Below are 23,378 nucleotides of genomic sequence, written 5' to 3'. Positions count from 1 at the left end.
CAGAACAGAGGGCTTCAGGAGTGGTGAGCCACGGCAGGGAGAAGGTACCTTAGATGACACACGAGGCACTTTTGGATCTCAACCTAAAAGGCATGCCTGGAAATCCAAGAACAGTTTGCTGAAGAAAAGGTCTCTCAAAAATGATGACAGCTACCAATTTCCACAAATGCCAGGCATTATTTAATAAATATTACAGCCCTTAAAATGAACAGAGAAATATCCCCGGTCTATCTTCACCCCAATCTTTCCCCTACCAATACTACAGTATACATTCTCCTTTTAAAATGGGATCAATTCCTGACAGGTTGAAAGGAACAAGGTAGGAAACTGGGTAAACATAAGAGCCGGGATTCCCAGACTTCCCTTCTCTTTCGAAGCTGATCCAAGGACTCACAAGCAGCTGTTTAAGACAATGAGGGCTCTGATGCTTTCCATCTCACCCAAGGCAAGAGCAGACTCTGTTATGATTTTATGTCTCCAACCGTTCCAATCACAGTTTCCAGGACAGAGACGAAACCACGCAGGGCTTCAGTCCTGGCCTCACTCTGCTTCACAGAGATTTGCACTTCTGAGTTCTCAGGCTTCAACAGCAATTCCGTTAAGAAGAGACCACCAGTACCGTCCTGAGCACTGAGGTAGGCTTTCCAGGGCTGTGCCCCAGGCTTGCTCATTGCGATGGTCTGAATGTTCACTACTTTTAGAGCCATTTGTAGAGTGTCGGGCTGGACTTCTCCCTGCCAAGGAAGCACCTGATGGTAAGAAACTGTGAGGCTAAGCCATGTTTTCTCAAAACACTCAGCGGTAAGCTGGAGATTGGGAACCAGCACGAGAGCTCCAGAGTCCGGAGGTTCTTGTGCTCCTTCTTTGTTCTCTTCAGCAATCAAGTGTCCTAAAAGAGTGAGAAGACTTTATAAGAGATGCTCTTAATCAGCACCTTAACTTTACAGCCCGCACTGCTCCCAGTACTCACGGTGGAGGGCACTGAAAGCAAGAGAATCAAGCAAGAGAAGCCTTGGGCACACAGCCAGCCAGCTCCAGGCCATACTGGCTGTCTCATAAACATCAAAAACGAAACACATTTATACTGTGTCTTTCTTTAGATAAATGGCTTATATGAGCCATGATGAATTCCCCTCATGCCCAGAAAGGATTCTAACTCAGGCAACGGTCTGAAGTTTAACTACAGAATTTTACTTCCCACCAGTCACCACAAGGGGCGGTAGAAAGCGTCACCATGAAAAGATGTCAGGTAAACACTGTTTTTACCTGATGTGGCAAAGGATGCATTGTGGGGAAGCTCAAGGCGATGAGGCTCTATCTTCTGGCATTTAGAGATAGTTGCCCAGTGGGCTTTGCCATACACTGGCGCCAGCGTATTGAAGTCTGAAGCCCAGCTATTCACTGGTCGTTCTGGTTGATCCTCCAAAAGTCCAAGAGAAGGGTCAGACTTAGGACTACACAGGATCTGCTTAGTTTTATCAATGCCAACCAAGAGGAGGCGATAATAGAAGAGACCCCGGTCTCGTACAGCCATATCCTTTTCTTCCTCTGAGAAAAAAGGATGGATTGAGTTAAACCTCATTGGGTTTTATTGAATAAAACACCCTACTCTCTTCTACCCTCTGTGCTAGCCATAAGGCGACAAAGAAAAGAAGAAGGTGAGATAATTCACAAAGTATCATTTTCTCCTTAAGTCCCAAACAATGAAAGCTGTGGGTCTCAGCGCATGCCATCCTCTGAGAGACCTACCTATGCAGTAAAGCAACAGACGTCCCAGCACGTCCTGGCACTCAGCAGGGCGTGAGAGGAAAAGGCGCATCAGAGCCGTCAGCAGCTCCATCTTAACAGCAGGAAAAGTCTCCGACTTCACACTTTCTACAAAGTCCTCCAACACATAAGGAGCATTGGGGATTTTTTCCCCGTGGACCCCAAGTAACCAGATAAGTGCCTGTTTCCCCTAGGAATAAGAAAATAATGGATGCTTAACATGTGGCTGCCCAGAAGAGGGCATGTTGGACAGACACCAGTCTGGCTCTTCCCTACAGCCAGCAGATAAACTATCCCCTTCCGTTGCTGTAACCTGTACCGTGTGACCCACCCCACTGCTCTAAAACAAACAAGAATGAACTTCCACTGCACACAGACTTGGGCTAGGGAAGGGCAGTCGGCAGGATGTTGACTTAGCAGACATGAGGCCCTGAGTTTGATGTCCAGTGTTACACACAAAACACCTGAGGGTGATGGGCCACATCTATAACACCCTCAAAGTCAGCTACATAGTGACTTCGAGGACAACCTGGAGTTTGTGACAGTGTCTTTAAAAAGAAACAAACAAAAACAAAACAAAATGTCCTAATATATAAAGGAAAACTCAAACTTTTGTTAGCCAATGTTGATTAGGCAACAAATTAGGTTTTCTTAATTTGGGGGTCTTTTGTTCAATTTAAGGTTTACTATTTCTTTTCTCGTTTGCTTTGCTTTGGTCTTTTTCCAACTGTGCAGCCCTGGTTGCTCTCCAATTCAGAGCTCTACCAGTCTTTGCTCCCAAGTGTTGGGATCAAAGGTGTGTGCCGGAGTTAACATCCTTTACAATCTATATTTCATCTCTGCTACCCTAGACCCAACTGGGGAAGTGGCCACTAGAGCCATTTACGAGAATTCTTACATGGCTGGTCTGTCCTATGCCCCTCTCATGGTAATTCTGCTCCTTCCTCTCCTTTCTCTCCCAAGCCCAGGAATCCTAAAGACTCACCTCTGTCTGTTCTGCCCAGTCATTGGCTGCTGGCATCTTTATTTATCAATCAGAACCAACTAGGCAGGGTCCCTCAGTGTCTTCTGTGCAGACACTTGTGTAAGCAGTTTTGGGGACCAAAATTAATCCGAGTTACACTGAGGACCAGGTTGCCTCCTGTGACTTCAACAGCAACTCCCACTCTTCTACCTTTGATGCTGGGCTGGCATTGCTCTCAATGACAACTTTGTAAAGCTCATTTCCTGGTAGGGTGGTGGGCTCATGGCCTACATGGTCTCCAAGGAGTAAGAAACCCTGGACCACCCACCCCACCCCAGCAAGGATACTGAGAACAAGAGGGGCCCTCAGTTGCTGAGGAGTCCCCATCCCAACTCGGCCCCCAACACTGAGCATCTCCCTCACAAATTTCCATTCCAGACACCCATAAAAACAGAAGGGGCCTAAGGAGCCCTCCTTACTCTCTTGAATACCATTAATAAAGTTTGATGCACCCCCCATCCAAAAAAAAATATTGTAACACAAGCAGCAGCACTAGGACAAACCCACTTCACCTATCTCGAAAATTAGCAAACAAAAGAACTGCCACCAACATAAAGCCCCACGGTGTAAATCTGACCCATAATTACTCAGAAGGACGCTGGATTCAAAGAATTTGTAACTGAAACTATAGATAAGTCTTCTTTTTATAACTTATGTGCTGTTTATGTCCCAGAGAACATCAGGATTTTAAAGAGAAGTTAGGTTCCATTTCAGGGCTAGAGAATAGCTCAGGTGTACAAGTGTTTACCTAGTGAAAGTTTGATCCTCGGCACCACAAACTAAACCAAATACAGATTTCATTTCAGAAGGCAGGGTCCTATAATCCATTCTATGATTAGAAGTAAAAAGAGATTCTACCTCACTGTCTTGAATGTTCTCCTCACAGCCGGGCAGGGCCTGACACACAGCTTCAGTACACTGAGGGCATAACCAGACAAGGTCTCGGAAAGTCTGCACCACCACTACAATACAGCCCAGGACACAAGAGAAAAAGTTAGAGACTCCATGCCGAAAAGAATCTCAGGAAAAGTTGTGTATTCAGATTAGGTTCTGACTGAATTTCTGTAAAACAGGTTTTGAAGCGGGTTATTAATTAATTGAAAAATGGGCAATCCACTGAATTTCACACACAGCGGGTTGACATGAAGGTAGGTAAATATATACAGGAGCATTTTGTGAATATAATGCTGGGGACAAAGGTGGGGCAGAGTTGCCGACTGACACTGAACACAGCATCTACATCAGCCTCAGGAAAAGGCACTCCTACACTTCATATTCTACTAGCCTTCCTTGCCTCGCTTCAGCCCAGCCTTGGAAGATGGATGAAGCAAAAGGGGGAGAGAGAAGTGAGCTGAGCTTCCTAGTAACTTCATTACCCACAGCACAGCCTCTCATCACTCCTAACAGCCACAAGTCTGCCCTTTTAAATATACAGAGCCCACGCTTCTCTGAGAGCAATAGATGATTCGAGGACACGGTTCAGCCTATATGTGGGAAATTCATTGAACAAAAAGATTTCTTTAAACAACTACTATGAGCTAAGTACTTACAAAATAAGAAAAAGAAAGAAGGAAAGAAGGAAGGAAGAGGGGGGAGGAAAAAATTCTAGGAAGGCATTCATTACCTGTAGTGATATGTTCTTGTCGAAGTCCCAGCAACTCTGTTAGAATCTGCACACATTGGTCTGTGTAAGTCTTGGCAATATTACCTATGGAGGAAGGAAAGGTGAAGTTCTAGCATGTCATTCTAAAATCATTCCCCATTAGCCAAAGACAAAGTTGCACACCTGTAATCCTAGCATTGAGAGAATGCAGCAGGAGGATCACAAGTTAGAGGCATGTCTGGACTAAATAGCAAGACTATGTTTTAAAAATGAATAACGGGCTGGAGAGATGGCTCAATGGTTAAGAGCACTGACTGCTCTTCCAGAGGTCCTGAGTTCAATTCCTAGCAACCATGTAATGGCTCACAGCCATCTGTAATGGGATCTGATGCCCTCTTCTGGTGTGTCTGAGGACAGCTACAGTGTGCTCACAAACGTAAGTTTAACTGAGTAGTGGTGATGCAGAGGCAGGCAGATCTCTGTGAGTTCAAGGCCAGCCTGGTCTACAGAGCTACTTCCAGGACAGCCTGGGCTACACAGAGAAACCCTGTTTGGTTAAAAAGACAAAGATGTCTGTGACGGTTAATCTTCACTCTGGTCTTGACTGGATTGACCACCATCATGGAAACCTGCTTCTAGATAAGTCTGTAAGAGTGTTCCTACAAAGGTTTATCTGAAAAGAGGGGACCCATCTTGAATGTGGAAGGCACCATCATGTGGTTTTGGGATCCTAGCATAAATAAAAAGGGAAAAGTGAGCTTATCCCCGGCATTAACCCTTCTCTGCTCTGAATGAAGATGCAATGTGACCTCACACTCCGACCACTGCTGACTGTATCCCTCCACCGTAAGCCAACACAAACTCTTCTATCCTTAAGTAGCTTCTGATCAGGTACTGTGGTCAGGGGACAAGAAAAATAACTAATACATTGACCAAAGATACCTTTAAAAGAAAAAAAAAAAAACAAATTACAATTAAGAAAGAATCTAAGTCTGCAGCACTGGGAATAATGTTTAAAATAAACCCAAGGGTATTTTTCACTTGATCAAAAGAAACTTCCTGGGGGGAAACAATTCCTACAGCAGAAGGCTGAGTTCTGAGAAAAGTATGGGATGTAAGTTTTGGTTCATTTATTAAAGACAAGGTCTTGCTGCCTTACTAGGATGGCCTTGAACTTGGGATTTTCCTGCTTCAGTCTCTTGGGTGCTGATCACAGGCTTGTACCATATTCGACTGAGGCACCCTTCTAGAAGCAACACACCGGAATAGGAATTTCCTGCTGCAGATACCTGAGGGCAATCTTTTAAGTTTAAGAACCTTTATTGTCTTCTTTGTCCCTAGTAATTTGTGAGGATTCCTCATCCTCGACAGTTAAGTCTTAGCCCTCTCAATCTCAGTTCGCCAGCCACTTTCATGTTTTGAATGTTTCTAGCCTTTGAAGTTCCAAACTGAGCAGTCAGAAAGTCTCTAAAATTAAGGAATTACTCTATGTTGGTCTAACTTAACACTATACGAAGCCTGCAGTAGAAGAAGCAAAGGATTTTTAGTTACGACAGCTGGGTTCCACTCAATTTGGAAACTATCTGATCTTTTGTCCTCTTAGTAACCTTTTTGTAGCTAAGTTTCTTCATCTTTAAAATACCCACTATTACTGCCTTACAAGACCGTAAGATAATACACATGAAAACGGTATAGAAGGTAATAGAGTAAATACTTGTTGTTCGATGTTCAAATTATCTATACTGTCTACCTAGAGAAACGAAACAACTTGATTAAAACAAAACAACTTTTTTCCTATGCTTGTAATCACTGACACAAGACACGAATCAGCCCAAAGCATGAGATACTTTGTCTTTGAAACAGGGTTCATTTCCTACTGTCTCCTGTGGACTCCCTGGCCTCCGCTCTAGCTGGCTGACCTGATGCCCTAAGAAACAAAAGTATCAGGTATTTACCTATAGCAAAGATGGCAGCCTGTGCAAAGTCAGCAGACACATCAGTGCAGTACCCTCGCAGCTCTTCAAGCACCTGCTGCACGTTCTCATCGTTCACCAGCTCGCACAGCACCTCCACCTTCTGCAGCTTGATATAGTGGGGCTCCGAGTAAGAGCAAAAAAACTTTTTGTAGTGACTGCTAAAGTGACCTGGCAAACTATGCAAGACCTGGCGGACATGGCAGAGAGCAGCAAAGCAGAGCTCTCGGCTCTCTGAAGAACAGGCAGCCAGCAAGGGTCCCTTGACTCGTACAAGCACATCAGTTTGTACGTGGGGGAACTTTTTTGCCAAAATCAGAAAAAGTTTGGTGGCTCCCATCACCACACCAGTGCTGCTGCTCTTGAGATAGCTGTCCAACAAATTGAGGATATCAAACAGTTCCTCCTCACTGCGGGGTTGGTAGCGGAGCAGAAAGTTCAGTACTTCAGCCTGGCCCCACTGGTCCAGTTTTGACATTCTGTCCAAAAACCAAGACAAAAGCACCATTTTAATACCAAATGGAACATTCTACATACAACTGTCATGAAACAAATCATAACAAGAGAGGGAGGGGATTCTTAAAAATAGACTATGCCAAAATCAAATTCCTTTTACGTTAAAAAGTGGGCTTTACATTCCACACCAAGGACTATAGAGATGATCTGTGGAGAAACACATTTGCTGTCAAGCCTGTTGACCTGAGTTCAATCTCCAGGGCTCACATGGTGGAAGAAATGATTACCAAAAGCTATCCTCTGGCTTCAACACATATGCCGTGGCCTATGCTTGCATGGAACACGCACACACGCACACAGGATGCACACACATACATGTGCCCTCATGCACATAAAATAATTTAATTCTATGAAGCTAGAAGAGCATGTACTACTCTTCCACAGGATCAGAGTTTGATCCCAGCAACCAACCACATCAGGTGGCTGTCAACCACCTATAACTTCCACTCCAGGAGGATCCGACCCCTCTGGGCTTTGGGGGCTCATGCTATGTGTGAATCTACACACACACACACACACACACACACACACACACACACTTAAAAATAAAAAATTAATTTTAAAAAGAAATTCTAAGACGAGGTGATGGTACAAGTCGATATCTATTTAAAGCTAAAGATATGATCAATATAAATCAGATACGAATTCTCTACATTAATTATTTTCTAGCAATGGAGACTGAACCAGGTCTCATAGATGCTATCAAGTATTTACTGCTAAACTATATTATACCTCTAGGGGCAGGTTTTCTATTATTTTTCCCAAGATTTACTTATTTTTATTTCATTTGTTTGAGTATTTTACCTACATTTAAATGTACTATGTGCAGCCTGGTACCCTAGGCCAGAAGAGGGTACCGGATCCCCTGAAACTAGAGTTAAAGGCAGTTGTGAGTCATCACATGGATGGTGAGAACTGAAACCTGGTCCTCCTCTGAAGAGCAGCAAGTACTCTTAACCTCTGAGCCACCTCCCCAAGACTCCAGATTTTCTAACTTTTAAGATAAATAACTGGCTTAGCTTGGGGAACATAACAGGTACTGGAGAACAAACGTATCTGCACAGCACATTTCTACTATATTTACAAATCAAGAAAAAGTAAGTCGAATGAAAATAATCCTCTCAGTGAAATACAAGTCAACTGATAATTGTGGTAAGCTTGAAGTTACTTCTGGGCCAGTAAGATGGTTCAGTGGGTTAAACTGCTTGCTGTGTAAGCTTAACAATTTGAGATCTATTTCTGGAACCCACTTAAAAGTGGAAAGAGAGAACCAACTCCTCTAAGTTGTCTCCTGACCTTATGCTGAGGCACATGTAGACCTAAATCCTTATCACCACCACTCCATCATACACAATAATAAAGGAGGACTTTGTTTAATACATCAACAAAATCCTACCATGATTCATATCTCATAAAAAAAAAAAGAGCATCCAAACCTATTTAAGAGATGGTGGGCAATGGGCTTATTAATGACAACACCTCCTTCCTGTTTTAAAATTTCCTCTAGAGATCTCAGACAGTTCACAACCACAATTGGATCCTGGTCACGCAGAAGACTGTATAACTCATTGACTAGAGCACCATCTAAAACAAAGATCAAAGATTACAGATAAAGAACACCTTGAGTCATACTGATAGAACCAGAGTAATAGCTCTGGCCAGACAAAACTACATCTCTGCTAAAAGAAACAACAAAGGCAGTACCAACTAACATCATTCTGCATGTGAGAGGGAACGTATAAGTCAAGAAGCAAACTTCTTTCAAAGACTGAAAATAGGAGCCAAAAATAAAACAAACACGCATGCATACTATTTAGAGACATGCAAAATAGTGCAGACACATTATTATTTTCTACCAAGCAGCATAGTTTTTTCCCCCCCAAATTATATACATACTAGAGACACAAATAAAGACTGAGCATGATGGATGAGCTTACCTACTTCAGAGTCTCCATGAAGATTATGCATCTTGGCACAGCCAAGGACGGCCACTCTTCTGACATATGAAGCTTTGTCCCGCAGACCATTGACAACAGGCTGCTGGATATACTCCTGTACACCAGGCATCCTAAGAAACATCCAGATCTTGAAATACCAGTTTTGACAAAATTAAGTTCTTCTTCAATCATCAGAGGTTTAGTTTAAAGACGACTTAAAGTTCATGTTTGAATGTATATCTGTCTACTAGATCATAAGAAATTGGAAAAAGCCTCTCTCAAATTTAATAAGGCATAATTTGACTCTTCATTTGGAATAATGCAGCATACCCAGCACAAATTGTTACAGTAGTGGCTCATTAAACATCTTTAACCAAAACTCAGAGCTCTTTTAGTAAGATAGAGGAAAATCACCTTTAAGAAAACCATAAGATTCAGTACGGAAAGTCAAAGTAATGGCTGAGGATCTGAGTTCAAAGTAGACTGGTGCTTGCTGTAGTATTCAGGAACTTAAGCTGTCCTCCCTACAAACCTGCTCCACAGCCTCTTATATTCACCAGCCCTGAGGACCAGGGAAGCAAAGCCCTCACCTGAGGCTACACATGCTCCGTAGTGCCAGTCCTCGCACCATTGGGTTGGGGTCTGAGCAGTCTTTGCAGAGTGTATTGATAGCCAAGAGCGCTAGATCAGGTTTTAAAGGTGCATATGTGCCCATATACAGATAAACCAACTTTTTCTGAACGATATCTACAGTGGCGCTGGCCTTCACCATTTCCATGAAAACATCAGACATGTCCAAGCCCTGAGTCATGTGCCTGTGACAAACATACAAAGCAGACAGAAGTAAAACACACAATTCCCAATCTGTAAGGAGAGTTTTATTTACATATTTTCTGGCTATCTAACTAAACTATGAGTTCTTAGAGAAATACAACTGGACCTACTTCACATTACCCAAAACTTACTATTATGGGCCTGCGACTGCTGCTCTTTCTTTTCTTTTTTTTTTTTTTTTTTTTTTTTCCTGGAGCTGGGGACCAAACCCAGGGCCTTGCGCTTCCTAGGCAAGCGCTCTACCACTGAGCTAAATCCCCAGCCCCCACTGTTCTTTATTTTCAACACTGTTGAATCCTTGGTACATTTCAATGACATGATATGGCAACAGCATACTCAATGTTAACACCCCAGAGTTATGATATAGGGACATCATCTATAAGACGGTACATGCTAGAGAGAGAGAGCTCAATGGTTAAAGAAGCATTTTGTTGCTCTTGCAAGAGAGCTGGGTTCAATTCCCAGCACCCATATGATAGTTCACAACCATTGCTAACTATAGCTCCAGGAGATCTGATGCCTTCTTCTGACATGCACAGACACCAGGTATGAGGCATACTTGTGGTACACCTACACATGCAGGCAAAATGCTCATAAACATTAAAAAAAAAGCTGGGCATGGTGAACCACACCTTTAACCCCAGCACTTCAGGTGGGTGGATCTTTGTGAGTTCAAAGCCATCGTGGTCTACAAAGTAAGTTCCCAGGATAGCTAGGGCTGTCTCAAAACAAAAACATAAAAACAGAGTAGATATAGGAACAGGTGTTTAGGAACTCAAGATCAACTAAGAAACCAGCCAAAAATCCTGTGTAAGAACTTGAAGTAATGCACAAGACACAAACCAAGAAGATCCATACCCACATGCCACTATGGAAGTCAGAAAAAGCTTCTTCTTCACAGAATACTTTTTAGCTACATGATCAGCTCACTAGGCAAATGTGACACCTTTAACGATACATGCTATGAGGCACAAGCAAGAACTGAATATTCTTTTTGTTCCTTGGGTGACAAGATAAAAGTTTAGCTCTGATTCCACTGATTTGTTGTTGAACCAAACCACTACAAACAGCTGAGATGTTTGTTTACAAAAAAGGTCCTGGATTCTATCCCATCCTAATGAAATCTGAACCGATCCCTGGATTTTAAAAAAAGCACCCCAAGGGACTTTTGTGTTCTACCTACATTCTTGAGCTAATATAGATTAGTATAGATTAGTTTGGTGTTCAAACATATATAATAGAAAAAAATCCTAACTGAAGTGAGGAGACGAGGCTACTTATTAATAAACTACCACAACAGGATTTGGTAACGGCAGCCTGAGCCAATGCTACAGCTTTAGTGACAAAGAATAGATATTTTGAATTTTTCATGCCACCTGACAGTAGACAATGTCTTCAAGGTTGACTAGCATGCTTGGTAGGGTGCCTGGTGACATTCCTCACGCAAATACAGCCAGAATAGTAGGTTTAACGAGGAAAACTACCCAAGTAGAAATGCCAAGCAAGCAGAGAGATATACAGGTCTGAATCTAGGGGGACAAAAAAGAACTGTACTGTGTAAGTCATTGAACCAGAAGTCAGCAGCAACTGCCTGTGGTATGAGGGAAACCTCTCAACTGGGTAAGTCTTCCACATGGGAGACTGAGATGACAATCAAGAAATGCAACCTCGGGGGCTGGGGATTTAGCTCAGTGGTAGAGCGCTTACCTAGGAAGCGCAAGGCCCTGGGTTCGGTCCCCAGCTCCGAAAAAAAGAACCAAAAAAAAAAAAAAAAAAAAGGAATGCAACCTCAAAGCCAAGAGGTAAAAGTGCCATGTATGAAGCTTCATTGACTTTTTTAGAATGACTGCAGGTGGAGTCTCGAAGAGGATTAAAAGTGGGGCAGGATGGGGGAAGGTAGGGGTGGGAGTTAGCATTCTATGGTAGGTTGGTGATACCTAATAACTCGCTGGATGACATTCCGGTAGCGCAGCCTATCAGCCTGAATATGAGGGTTACACAGAGCCTTCTTCAGTTCCTTCACCACGTCCTCAGAGCCAAGATATGGCATCTTCACCAACAGTCACGGGACAGTTTCCACAGACCCGTAGGGAACTCGTGGGCTCCTTCTAATTTCGATGTGGGAGCCTGAATAAAGGAAATGTAGTCAGTGAAAACACTGAAGGCAAGATGTCACTCTGCGGTCCCCGCCCCAGGGCCGAACACTTACTTCACCCCTCCGCCCTTGGGCAAGCCCCGACCCTAGATCCGCAGGCCGTTCGCTCTGCCCAGCAGATCTTTTCAAGTATCTCTGGGCCCAGTTACGTATTCTATACTCGACCAGCTAAAGGCCAAAGACGTAGCACAGTCTGCTCCCCGGAATCTAGTTTTAGTGGCCGAGGCCATCACACAACAACCTAGCCAGCTTCCTGCGGAAATCCCGCCCCGTCACCCTGAAACATTCCGAGGCGCTTTCCAGTCGCTCCGAGCGCCGAGCACAGGCGGGACCGACCCTAGGACGCCCTTCCCCCACACTCTCTCCCGCTCGGCGCAGGCGCGCAGCTCGTTGTGCCGGAGTCGCGGCCAGCCATCGGAAATCAGCTACTAGAGTCTGTCTCCCCGCCGCCGCGCGCGCTTTGACAAAGTTGCGGACTGGGCCTAAGCTCCCGCGCACGGGTGTGAGTAATGCTCTCCGGGCTTCTTCCGCGTTGGGCGCTTCCACCCTGGCTGTCCCGAGCGCGGCCACCCTCTTTTTCTTCACCCTGTCTACTTCTTCCATTTCTGGGATGGTTTTCCTTTAGGGCTTCTGGCCTTGTTCTTGAATCCACATGTCGTTGGGACGCTGTCGTGGAAGCCTCACCCAGGAGTGCAGTTCCCGCGAAGACCCCACTGGGTGACTCCTCAACTCTGCCACCATGAACGGGGTCGTAATCCCCCAAACACCCATCGCTGTGGATTTTTGGAGCCTGCGCCGTGCTGGTACCGCGCGGCTCTTCTTCTTATCCCACATGCACTGTGACCACACGGTGGGCCTGTCTAGCACTTGGGCACGGCCCCTCTACTGCTCTCCCATCACTGCCCACCTCTTGCATCGTCGCCTGCAGGTATTGGGACTGGATTTGGTCTCTGAAACCTAGTCCAGGAATCTGGGTGGGGACTTCTGATCTCTCACAGCTTGGGGGTCACCGAGTGGGAGACATAAGGACTGATTTTTACAAATGTGGGAGCCAGAATAAGACTGGCTTCTTAGCTAACTGACTGGAGATTTTTATCTGTAAGTTTATACCAGGAAAATAACTCCTATCTTTTCATAAACACTAAAGTTTTCCTAATTTGCTTTTAAAAATGTACCAGACTGAGGATGTAATTCACTGATGGAGCACTTGTTTAATGTGTACAAAAACCCTAAGTTAGATCCCCAACACTCATCACCCACCCCCAATAATTCATCTACTGTACTAGATAAAAGCACATATTGTCTAACATCTCATCTTGTCTGAGTCAGAAGAAGTGGTTGGTATGAGACCGGAATTTTTTCTGACAGTTGTTTCCCACCCATGGCGCTGAGGTTGTGATAGAAAGTTTGAGAATCTTTATTTAGACTGTTTCCAGAATCTGAGTTTAAATCTATACAAAGGGTGGGAGACAGAAGAGGAAGGAGAGATTCCTTGGGAATTCTTATAACTGCTACATGAGAGTGGTTCAGAACTTGGTCAGCTTTCCTTGATGAATGTTAGTCCCTGATCCAGGAGAGGAGTCTACGGTTACTAGGGTGACCAACTGTTTTCCTCAGGTGTCTAAGCAGTGGATCCGAGCTCTGGAGATTGGTGAGAGCCATGTATTACCTCTAGATGAAATTGGACAAGAAACCATGACTGTAACCCTCATAGATGCCAATCACTGTCCTGGTTCTGTCATGTTTCTCTTTGAAGGATACTTTGGAACAATTCTCTACACAGGTGAGCCTCCCAAGGCGTCCCTCACACTTTCTAGCTACCTTTACCCAGAAAGATAGCTTTATCCCATACAGGCACAGTAACCCTTTCCAACTGATTTCCTACTCGTTGACCATCCAACCTTTGTTAAGTAAAATCCCAAGAGCAAGAGAGGCATGTTGGCGCACACCTTTAATCCCAGTACTTGGAAGGCAGAGGCAGACTGATCTCTATAAGTTCAAGGCCAGCCTGGTCTGCTCAGTGAGTTCCAGGATACCCAACCTATGTAGAGAAACCCTGTCTCTTAACAGTAAACAAACAAGCTCCCCAGGAGTAGGATAGAGACATTTTCACAAAGAAGCTAAACTGTACAGTTCAGAGCCAGGACACAGTTTTTGCATAACTAGTAACCAATGCCCATCTGTTACTGAAGGTAGGAGAGGCTTATCTTCTAGCCTTTGTTTTTGCCCACTTCTCACACGCCATATATTGTTCTTTCAGGTGATTTTCGATATACACCGTCCATGCTGAAGGAGCCTGCTCTGACACTAGGGAAACAGATTCATACTTTATATCTAGACAACACCAATTGCAACCCAGCCCTTGTTCTTCCTTCCCGACAGGAAGCTACTCAACAGATTATCCAGCTAATCCGACAGTTCCCCCAACACAACATAAAGATTGGTGAGCCCTTTTTCTTCCATTCATGCTTAGTGAATCTAAATTCTTGGAAGGTCTTCACTATTTTCAAGTCTTTGTGCAGGTCTCACCTTTCTTGCAAAACCTACAATGATTATCTTATTCAAAATTGAACCTCCCAGCTGGTTTGGTGGCCCACACCTTTTATTCCAGCATGCAGGAGGCAGAAGCAGCTTGGTCCACTATCACATCCCAGTGTATTCTGTACATTTTAAAATATGCCATTGCTTATGTCCGTCATAATGTACACACACACACACACACACACACACACACACACAAATGTGAACTCCTAAACAAACTCCTAAAGAACCCCTTAAGGTTTGGGCAGTGGTGTCTCATCCCTTTAATCTCAGCACTCCAGAGGCAGGCAGAGTGAGTTCCAGGACAGCCAAGGCTACACAGAAACCTTGTCTTGAAAAACAAAACAAAACAAAACAGAAAACAAAAATTCTTAAGAGGGCTGGAGGGGACGGCTCAGTGGTTAAGAACACAGGCTTTGGGGTTGGGGATTTAGCTCAGTGGTAGAGCGCTTGCCTAGCAAGCGCAAGGCCCTGGGTTTGGTCCCCAGCTCCGAAAAAAAGAAAAAAGAAAAAAAGAACACAGGCTTTTCTTCAGCAGGACCCGGGTTTAATTCCCAGCACCTACAAGGAGGTTTGCAACCATCTATAACTTCAGTTCCAGGGGATTCAATGCCTCTTCTCACCTCTGAGGGCTCCTGAACATATGTGGTACACATATATACTCAGGCTCACACACATACATATACAATAAAGTAAATAAATATTTTTAAGAGGAAAAGTAGGAGGAGGCTTTGTCAGAAGCAGCAGCCAGTGTGACAGGTGCATAGTATGCAAGGAGACTGGAAAGGCAGTGGGGTTGAGTGGTATTGAGCTATTTTGAACTTGATTCTAATCTCAATAAAGAGCTGTTGAATGGTTTTAAGTGGAAGAGGAACAATATTCCACTTAATTGTCTCTTAATACAGATTTCACAGTTTCCATGTTTATTCCTTTTAATTTACTGTTTTCTGCTAGAATGTAGGTCCTACCATAATGGGGCTCTTTATTTCTTAGGGCTCTATCTCAAGTGCCTATGTAATGCCTGGAAAAGAAGTACTTAATAAATATTTGCTAAGTGAATTTATGATTGCTATGCTTTAAATAGGAGCATTAAAAAAAATAGCTGTTTGCTTGTTCTGAGTCCACAGTAGTATACCATATTTTTGGGACTCTTTTGAAGTTGCTTTTTAAGAGATAGTTTATAAAAATTAGCTTTTCTTATAAGAAATGTAACAGATTTTGCTCTAAATAAGTTCTTTGCTTGTTCCTAAAATTAAAGATCCTTAAAAAAGGAAAATGAATATTTTAAAGCATGTATCCCAACTCTGAAAGGAGTTTCAAATTTGGCCTTAAATAAAAATAATAAAAAAGTTATGTACCTTCCAAGGTAACTACCAAACTGATTGAGAAATATTCCCTACCCTCAGGATTGCATAACTATTCATGAAGAAATACTGTTGCTGACTATTCTTGAAGTTTAACATGCAGAATTTTCTCAAGAGCAGCACAGCCTGTGGTAGGGATTGATTAATTTTGCAAAAATATAATAAGCCCTGTAAAAATGTACCACATATCTAGTAGGTGGTAGGGCTATAAATCTGAACAAAATATGGTGTCTGACTTTGAGGGCTTCCTGTAAGGAAGGACCCAAAGAAGGAAGATGATGTATAGAAAGTAGAAAACCAACTACATTTTTGTCTCAATCATAATCAAAGGGAGTAGAGGTAAAACAAACATTTTTGTAAGGAGTTAACAATTTAATTGTGAAACAGTAAAGTCTGAGAGCAGCTATTAAATAGCAGCTCCCATATCCGTCACCAAGCCATTGCTGAAGCTCAGGTCTGCATTTCTTTCTATGTGAGTACCTTTCGGTGGAACCTCTACTTCTGACTTCCCATCCAGGCCTTTGACAATCCAACTGTATTATTTTTTTATAAAGTCATAGTATTCTGATGATTAAAATTTATCACTTTCCTACCTCATTCTGTTCATCAACCTCCACTTCATCTACAGAATTTTCAGTATTTGAAAGGTCCACTAACAAAAGATCTTGGCTTGCCCCTCTAGTGATATATCTCACTATTTATCTTTACTTTAGTGACACTCAGGCGGGTCCTCTTACAGTGCTTTCCACTGTACCCTGTTTCTGCTGATTAACACTGATCCATCCTATAAGAAATAGCTTGGCTTCCTTTCAGCCAGAATCATCTTCTATTAATATGCAAAAATGACAAGCACAAAGGGAGCGAGGAAACATACCTGATGTATGAGCCTCTCTAAGCCTGTTGGAAAGCATGGAGTATTTCCTTTGGCATGTCTATACTTGAATGTTCAGGCAGGGAGAAGTGTTACAATGGCAGAACTAAAGAGTCTGTCGTGTTACCCAGCATGCTGCTGGCATTGTTGTAAACACCAAGGTAAAGATAAGATTCTTGCTAAGAGAATTGATACATATTGAGCACATAAAGCACTGTATGGAGTGAGACAACATACAGAACAGGTGAAGGAAAATGATCAGAAAAATAAAAGCCAGAGCGGAAAGGAGCTGGCTTCAGTCAGCTACCCACCTGTGCTGCCCAGAGAAGCACCCTGTGGGAGCCCACGGAAAGCCTGAGCTGACCCAGGACTTCATGGCTTAGTAGATATAGATAAATAAATAGCCTCTAGATTGTACATCTTCAACCAGATGGAAGTGTGGTGTTCTTTACCCCAAAGGAGTACGTAAGCTTTTCCTCACCATCCACAAAAGTGGACGCGGCTCAGTTGTCATCTGCCATTGTACAGAAGTTTTTCCTAATTTCCTCACCTGCAGCTGTTCTTCTGTGCCTTTTATGACAGTGTGCCTGTGTGTGAAGTTACCCTGCACTGCCTTGTTTCTGAGTCTGCAGTTGGATGGGACCCTGGAGAGCTGAAGCCTTAATCTGTTTCCACAGTGCCTGGTGCTTAGTACATGCTTTCTCTTGATGAACTGAAAAAATTAGGTGGATTCCTGGGTGCCATACAGGCTTCTGCTGTATATCTTAAATGCATCGATAAACTTCTTGGATTGCCACATAGATTTTATGTATTTTTGCTAAACATTTGGTTGATCAAGAGTCTTTAATAGCTTCATTCTCTTCTTTCTCTTCTCTCAACCCTCTGAACAAAATTTAGGCCTCTATAGTCTAGGAAAAGAATCACTGCTGGAGCAGCTAGCCCTTGAGTTTCAGACCTGGGTGGTATTGAGTCCTCAACGCCTGGAGTTGGTACAGCTGCTGGGCCTGGCAGACGTGTTCACAGTGGAGGAAGAAGCTGGGCGAATCCACGCTGTGGACCACATGGAAATCTGCCATTCGGCCATGCTTCAGTGGAACCAGACCCACCCCACCATTGCTATTTTCCCCACAAGCCGGAAAATACGAAGCCCTCACCCCAGCATCTACAGCATCCCTTACTCTGACCATTCATCCTACTCTGAGCTTCGAGCATTTGTTGCAGCTCTGAGGCCTTGCCAGGTGGTGCCCATAGTCCGTGAACAGCCTTGTGGAGAGTTTTTTCAGGATAGCTTGAGTCCTAGACTCTCTATGCCTCTGATTCCACACTCTGTGCAACAATACATGAGTTCCTCCTCGAGGAAAACAAATGTGTTTTGGCAGTTAGAAAGGAGGCTAAAGAGGCCAAGAACCCAGGGTGTTGTGTTTGAATCCCCTGAGGAGAAAGCTGATCAGGTTAAAGTTGACAGAGACTCAAAGAAACACAAAAAAGAAAGCCTCTCCCCCTGGGCTGGGTGCCTTTCGAGGCTTTGCCCCCATCCTCTGCAGGCCAGGAAGCAGTTGTTCCCAGATTTCTGCAGAAAAGAAGGTGATGAGCCAGTTCTTTTCTGTGACTCCAACAAGATGGCGACTGTGTTGACTGCCCCATTGGAACTTTCAGTGCAGTTACAGCCTGTAGATGAGTTTCCCTTTCCAGAAACCAGGGAGGAAATTGGCTTAGGGTCCCCATTGTGGTCAGGGGGAGGCAGTGGCTCACCAACGAGAGGGAAGCAAAGCAATGGCATGAGCTGTGGTTCTCCCCCAACTCACATTAGCAGAACCACTCATCTAACTCCTGAGTCCGGGGGCCTGGCATTAAAATACCTTCTTACTCCAGTGGATTTCCTCCAAGCAGGGTTCTCCTCCAGGAACTTTGACCAGCAAGTGGAAAAACACCAGAGAGTGCAGTGTAACAATCCTGCAGTTATGAACACAGTGGATGATGTCTAGTGGCAAGAGTTGGCTTGGTGTCTTCCTTTACAGAATCCTGTGGCTCACTCTGAGTGGCTCTTCTAAAGCTTTTTATGAAGTCCTGGTGCCTAAGAAACCCTTAGTTTTATAGTACATTTATTGCTTAATTTTATTATATTTAAGAAACAGTTTTCATTATATAAACTATTCAGTGTTCATAAGCACATTGAAAGTTCTTAGAAGTTCCATAGCAATTTAATTTGTTCCACTTGGTTTAACCCAGTTTTTCTCAACCCTTTATCAGCATCAAGTTTGTTTGTTTTTTTGTTTTGTTAGAGTCTGAATCAAAAAGAATCAGGCTTGTCCCGTTGTCATTTCCTTTGTTATATCCCAGTCCCCAAGTTCCCATCACCCTTTTTCCAGATAAAAGTCTACATTATTTATTTTCAGACTGTAATTTATAGTGCTGGAGGATAAAGTGGGGGTGCAGAGCAGCATGTTCTAACCCTGACTGTCACTGACTCGCTGTGACATGACCCTACCCAAGTAACTTCCTGTCTCTGCCTCTTGGAGTGAACAGGAAACCATGAAAAGGCATTGAAACAGTGTTAGGAAAATAACACCTTCCTCCTGCGTGAAGGGGTTTAGTAACTGTCATGAGACCTCCATCTGGAACATAGCCGTTTGGAGGTTAGACACCACGCACCATGGTGGCGCATGGGACAAGCTGAACATTAAGGTTTAGAACATGTCAGTGCTACTGGATGCTTGCAGACACTGCTTTGTTAAAGCTACAGAAGATCAAATGTGCTGCCAGATATCCTCTGATGGTTCACATAGCTGGGATTTTCCCCCCACCCCCACAAGTTTGAATTAGGGAGCCAGAGCACAGAGCTTGTTTGTTTTAGTATCCAGGGGAGAGAGACCAAGGAGCCAGCTGGCTGGAACGGGTCAGAGTATGCAGTTCTACCCTGCCCTGCTCATAACCTGACAAAATGCCAAACCAATAAGCAAGACAGCTGATAGCAGAGCCATGAGGAAATGTGCTCTGGGAGGGTGCAGGCAAGGAGCAGCTTAGGCCTGGAACCATGAGCAGTAACAATAAAGAAAGTCGCCTCACCCTTGGGAAGGAGGGAGGAGCTCTGCTACTTTGGGAGGGAGAAGTGGAGTTTATTGAGCAAAATAAGACTTTGCTCTCGGACACACTGTACTCAGTTCTGTTTTTGTCAGTGACCTTCCTATAAACCTCTAAGGGCTTCATAGGAACTGCAGCAGGTGAGGCATGTGGTTCAACAGGAAACCTAGACATTGGCTGGAATCCAGGGCACATGGCAAATTGTTTGAATAGATGAGCCTTACTCAGCTGCAATGTGGGGGCTGAGATATCTACCTCCCATGATTGCTATGCAGACTATTGGTAAAATTCCCTAGCTCATTGCCTGGCACATGACAGTATTTCAAATATTGGTTTTCGTAGCTAAAAGTCTAGCTCTGGTAGGATGGGTGCTTAGCAAACTGAAATTCTGGATTCTATCCTGAGTGCCAAAAAAAAGAGGCAATCTTCAAAACAATTTTCTATGAAAACACAAAGTTAAATGTTTTCCACGTAGACTAGTTGATGAGCATTTTTCTAGTCTTTCTGAGGATATGTGTAAAATCTGTACATTTTCAGAAGTAGGATATTTCACACATGTGCACACACACAAAGGGTGCAGAACAGATGGCCAAGTGGTTAAGAGCTCTTAATGTGCTGCTCTTGAAGACCTGACTTTGGTTCCCAGCACCTTCATTGGGTTGACCATAACTCAAGTTCCAGGGGTCTTTCACCTTCTGACCTCTGTGAATAACTGCACAAAAACTTGTATGGTCTCACACAATACACATAAATAAAAATTTTTAAATAATGTTTTGAAGGGGGCCAGGGAGATGGCTCAGTGGGTAAAAGCACTTGTCACACAAACTGGTGAACTAGATTCAATCCCCAGAACCCACATAAAAGTGAAGGAGAACTGAGTCAATAAAGCTGTCCTCCAGCTGGTTGCCATGCTTGCCTATGAACAATACTAAAAGGGGGGCCATAAGATAACACTGTATATGATTCCTTAATTCCTTAATTGGAACTCAAAGTGCCATTATAAAAAATGCTTTGTTAATAGGATGTAACTACATGTTAATAAATCATTCTCATATTATTCAACATTCATGTAGTGTTTATTTTTTAAAGTCTTTTTTAGGTTTACTTAAATGGTTTTCCCTCTGTGTATGTTATGTGCTGTACATGCATGACTGATGCCCCTGGAAATCAACATAGAGTGTTGAATCCCCTGGAATTGGTGTTATGGATGGCTATGAACTGCCATATGTGTACTGGAAACAACGTGGGGATCCTCTCCAAGAGCAACAAATGTTTTTAACTGCTGAGCCATCTCCAGCCCCTTTAAACTATTCTTTTTTTTTTTTTTTTTTTTTTTTTTTGGTTCTTTTTTTTCCGGAGCTGGGGACCGAACCCAGGGCCTTGCGCTTCCTAGGTAAGCGCTCTACCACTGAGCTAAATCCCCAGCCCCCCCTTTAAACTATTCTTGATTACTCGTATTACAATGATCTTCTGACCGTACTGGGGATTAAACTCCAGAGCACTGAGCATGACAGGCAGATCCCCTGCCAGTGAGCCACAGTTCCAACCTACTATGAACATATTTATGCATCTATGTTGCATTTTAATTTATATCCTTAGAGTAAATTATTATTGGAATTAAAGAATTACTGTTTTCCATTCTTGATGCAAATCGTGACAAAACCATCCAGAAAAATTTCCATTATTTCTGCAGAAGGTAGCAAGTTCAGACAAAATCACTAAGATGACAGACACGTTAACACACAAGTCCATTTGTTTTGTCGACATGTTTGGGAATAAGTAATGTTTCCTGCTTACACTTCTCTAAAGCTTCTTTAGGTCTCTCACTTCTGCTTGAGCCACAGGTGCCTGGAAGAGATAAAGGAGGTCCTAGCATCAGGGCCACCATACTGTTATCTTCTAGCAGCAAAGGGGCCTACCCATTTTTAGTACATGCTGTGTCATACATGTTCCTTGGAAACGCATCCATACGAATGCAGGTGGGAGCAGAAGGAACGGCTTTGAGGAATTAGTTTGGGGTATTATTTTTATGCTTTAATGATGAGAAAATACGGTACCATTTTACTAAAATAAAAAGGTCTGACATAATAGAAACAGGCAATTGCTTTGATTTCTCAGAACTCTCACATTTAACAACACTGTGTCCCATCTATCTGTAAGTCACCAATTAAAATTTTCTTATTTTTAGAGTCTAAGAATGACCCATCCTCCCCACCCCCAGATACATGACAATCCTACAATTAGACTGGAAGGTGCCTGGGGCAGCGGGGGAGGGGGGGGTGCACCACAAAACAATTCCCTACAGATTCGTTAGTGTCTTGCTTCATGATCAGTGGGAGAACTTGTATTTTTCCACAGGCTCAACTTCCTTTACAGGGAGAAAAGAAATCTTCCTGGTAGGCTTTGAAGGACCATCTCTCACTACTGACCTAGACTGCCCTTCATGGTAGGAAATAGGATACATGCCAGTTGGCTTGTTGCTCTCTTGTTTTTTAGAAAAGTGGTTCTGACTTGGGTTCTCCAAAGGCAGCTCCCAGGGAGATAGTTCTGCATTTTTTAAGTTTATATTATTATTCTGTGTATGAGTGTTTTGCCTGCATGTATGTCCATTCATCACATGTGTGCCTAGTACCTGAGTGTCTTGGTTAGGGTTTTACTGCTGTGAAGAGACCCCATGACCATGGCAAGTCATGGCAAGGACAGCATTTAATTGGGACTGGCTTACAGGCTTAGGGGCTCAGTCCATTATCATCAAGGCAGGAACATGGCAACATCTAGGCAGGCAATGGTGCAGGCAGAGCTGAGAGTTCTACATCTTCATCTGAAGACTGCTAGTGGAAGACTGACTGACTTCCAGGCGGCTAGGGTGGTGAAGGTCTTAAGCCCATTACCACAGTGACACACCCACTCCAACAGGGGCACACCTGGGGCCGAGTATATACAACATTACATTCTCCTCCCTGGTTCCCATAGGCTTGTCCAAACATATGAGTCTATGGGGGTCATACCTAAACATAGCATAATGCAAAATACATTTAGTCCAACTTTAAAAGTCCTCATTGTCTATAGCAGTCTCCACAATGTTAAAAATTCAAAGTTCAAAGTCTCTTCTGAGATTCATCCAATCACTTAACTGTAATCCCCAGGGCAAGACAGGAAACCAGCAAACTCCAAACTCTGCATCTCCATGGCTGATGTCAAAGTGGCCTTCAGATCTCCAGTTCCTTTTTTATCTTTGTTGACTGCAACAAACTTCTTTCTCCTGGGGTGGGTCCACTCACTGTTAGCAGCTTTCCTCAGCAGATAGCCCAGGGCTCTGGCATCTCAAACATCTTGGAATCTCCAAGGCAACTTCAGTGTTACAGCTTCTTGTTTCAATGTCTGGAATCCACACATAATCTGGGCTTCTCCAAAGGACTGATGTCACTTCTCTAGCTCTGCCCTTTGTAGCACTCTAAGCTCAGGTTGATCCACTCCACTGCTGCTGCTGTTCTGGGTGATCATTCCATCGCACTGGCATCTTCAATACACTAGGGTCTTCTGTTGCAACTAGGCTTCACCAATAGCCTCTCATAGGCTCTCTTCTTGGTTCCAAGCCTCAAATTCTTTGCATGACCCCTTTAATCCTAGGCAGTCAACTGCAACTAAGGCTGCACCTTCACCAATGGCCTTCCATGGCCTCTCACAGTGCCAAGCCTCAGCTGCTCTTCAT

General features: G+C 43.6%; 2 protein-coding genes and 1 long non-coding RNA gene across 21 annotated transcripts; 1 reads left to right on the top strand and 2 right to left on the bottom strand.

Annotated features, from left to right (window-relative positions):
- Positions 1-157: 157 nt before the first annotated feature.
- Positions 158-12,166, bottom strand: Ap4b1 (adaptor related protein complex 4 subunit beta 1). 13 transcript variants are annotated; one of them, NM_001439510.1, is given in 11 exon segments: positions 158-889; positions 1,267-1,548; positions 1,750-1,957; positions 3,650-3,753; positions 4,416-4,499; positions 6,350-6,846; positions 8,320-8,467; positions 8,821-8,951; positions 9,411-9,635; positions 11,592-11,781; positions 12,051-12,166. In NM_001439510.1, coding segments are annotated over 10 exon segments (2,220 nt in total). In that variant the 5' UTR covers positions 11,705-11,781; positions 12,051-12,166; the 3' UTR covers positions 158-461.
- A 74-nt stretch (positions 12,167-12,240) lies between these two features.
- Positions 12,241-20,730, top strand: Dclre1b (DNA cross-link repair 1B). Of its 7 annotated transcripts, none has more exons than XM_087624542.1 (5): positions 12,241-12,311; positions 12,435-12,737; positions 13,427-13,592; positions 14,070-14,252; positions 17,168-17,385. In XM_087624542.1, exons 2-5 carry the CDS (start codon positions 12,549-12,551, stop codon positions 17,239-17,241), a joined length of 612 nt encoding a protein of 203 aa, XP_087480668.1. In that variant the 5' UTR covers positions 12,241-12,311; positions 12,435-12,548; the 3' UTR covers positions 17,242-17,385.
- A 299-nt stretch (positions 20,731-21,029) lies between these two features.
- On the bottom strand, positions 21,030-22,900 carry LOC147996470 (uncharacterized). The gene is made up of 2 exons (XR_015676700.1): positions 22,801-22,900; positions 21,030-21,514 (listed from the first exon to the last, which is right to left on the bottom strand). It is a non-coding gene; the product is annotated as an uncharacterized LOC147996470 (long non-coding RNA).
- Between the last annotated feature and the right edge of the window lie 478 nt (positions 22,901-23,378).

This window comes from Rattus norvegicus, chromosome 2, assembly GCF_021556685.1.
Source record: "Rattus norvegicus strain SHRSP/BbbUtx chromosome 2, alternate assembly SHRSP_T2T, whole genome shotgun sequence".
In the NCBI taxonomy this organism is placed as follows: domain Eukaryota; kingdom Metazoa; phylum Chordata; class Mammalia; order Rodentia; family Muridae; genus Rattus; species Rattus norvegicus.
Note: the sequence above shows the minus strand (reverse complement) of the source record. Positions and strands in the feature narration are given on the sequence as shown.

What these genes read in the sequence shown, in the direction of transcription:
- Dclre1b (XM_087624536.1), top strand. Translation starts at nt 12,549, where the DNA reads ATGAACGGGGTCGTAATCCCCCAAACACCCATCGCTGTGGATTTTTGG. An exon ending in TCTTGCATCGTCGCCTGCAG is followed by an intron (nt 12,738 to 13,426) that starts GTATTGGGACTG and finishes TGTTTTCCTCAG; the next exon opens with GTGTCTAAGCAGTGGATCCG. An exon ending in TGGAACAATTCTCTACACAG is followed by an intron (nt 13,593 to 17,482) that starts GTGAGCCTCCCA and finishes AACAAAATTTAG; the next exon opens with GCCTCTATAGTCTAGGAAAA.
- Ap4b1 (XM_087624567.1), bottom strand. Translation starts at nt 11,704, where the DNA reads ATGCCATATCTTGGCTCTGAGGACGTGGTGAAGGAACTGAAGAAGGCT. An exon ending in GGCTGCCATCTTTGCTATAG is followed by an intron (nt 4,500 to 6,349) that starts GTAAATACCTGA and finishes CTTCCTCCATAG; the next exon opens with GTAATATTGCCAAGACTTAC. An exon ending in AGAACATTCAAGACAGTGAG is followed by an intron (nt 1,958 to 3,649) that starts GTAGAATCTCTT and finishes TCTTATTCCTAG; the next exon opens with GGGAAACAGGCACTTATCTG.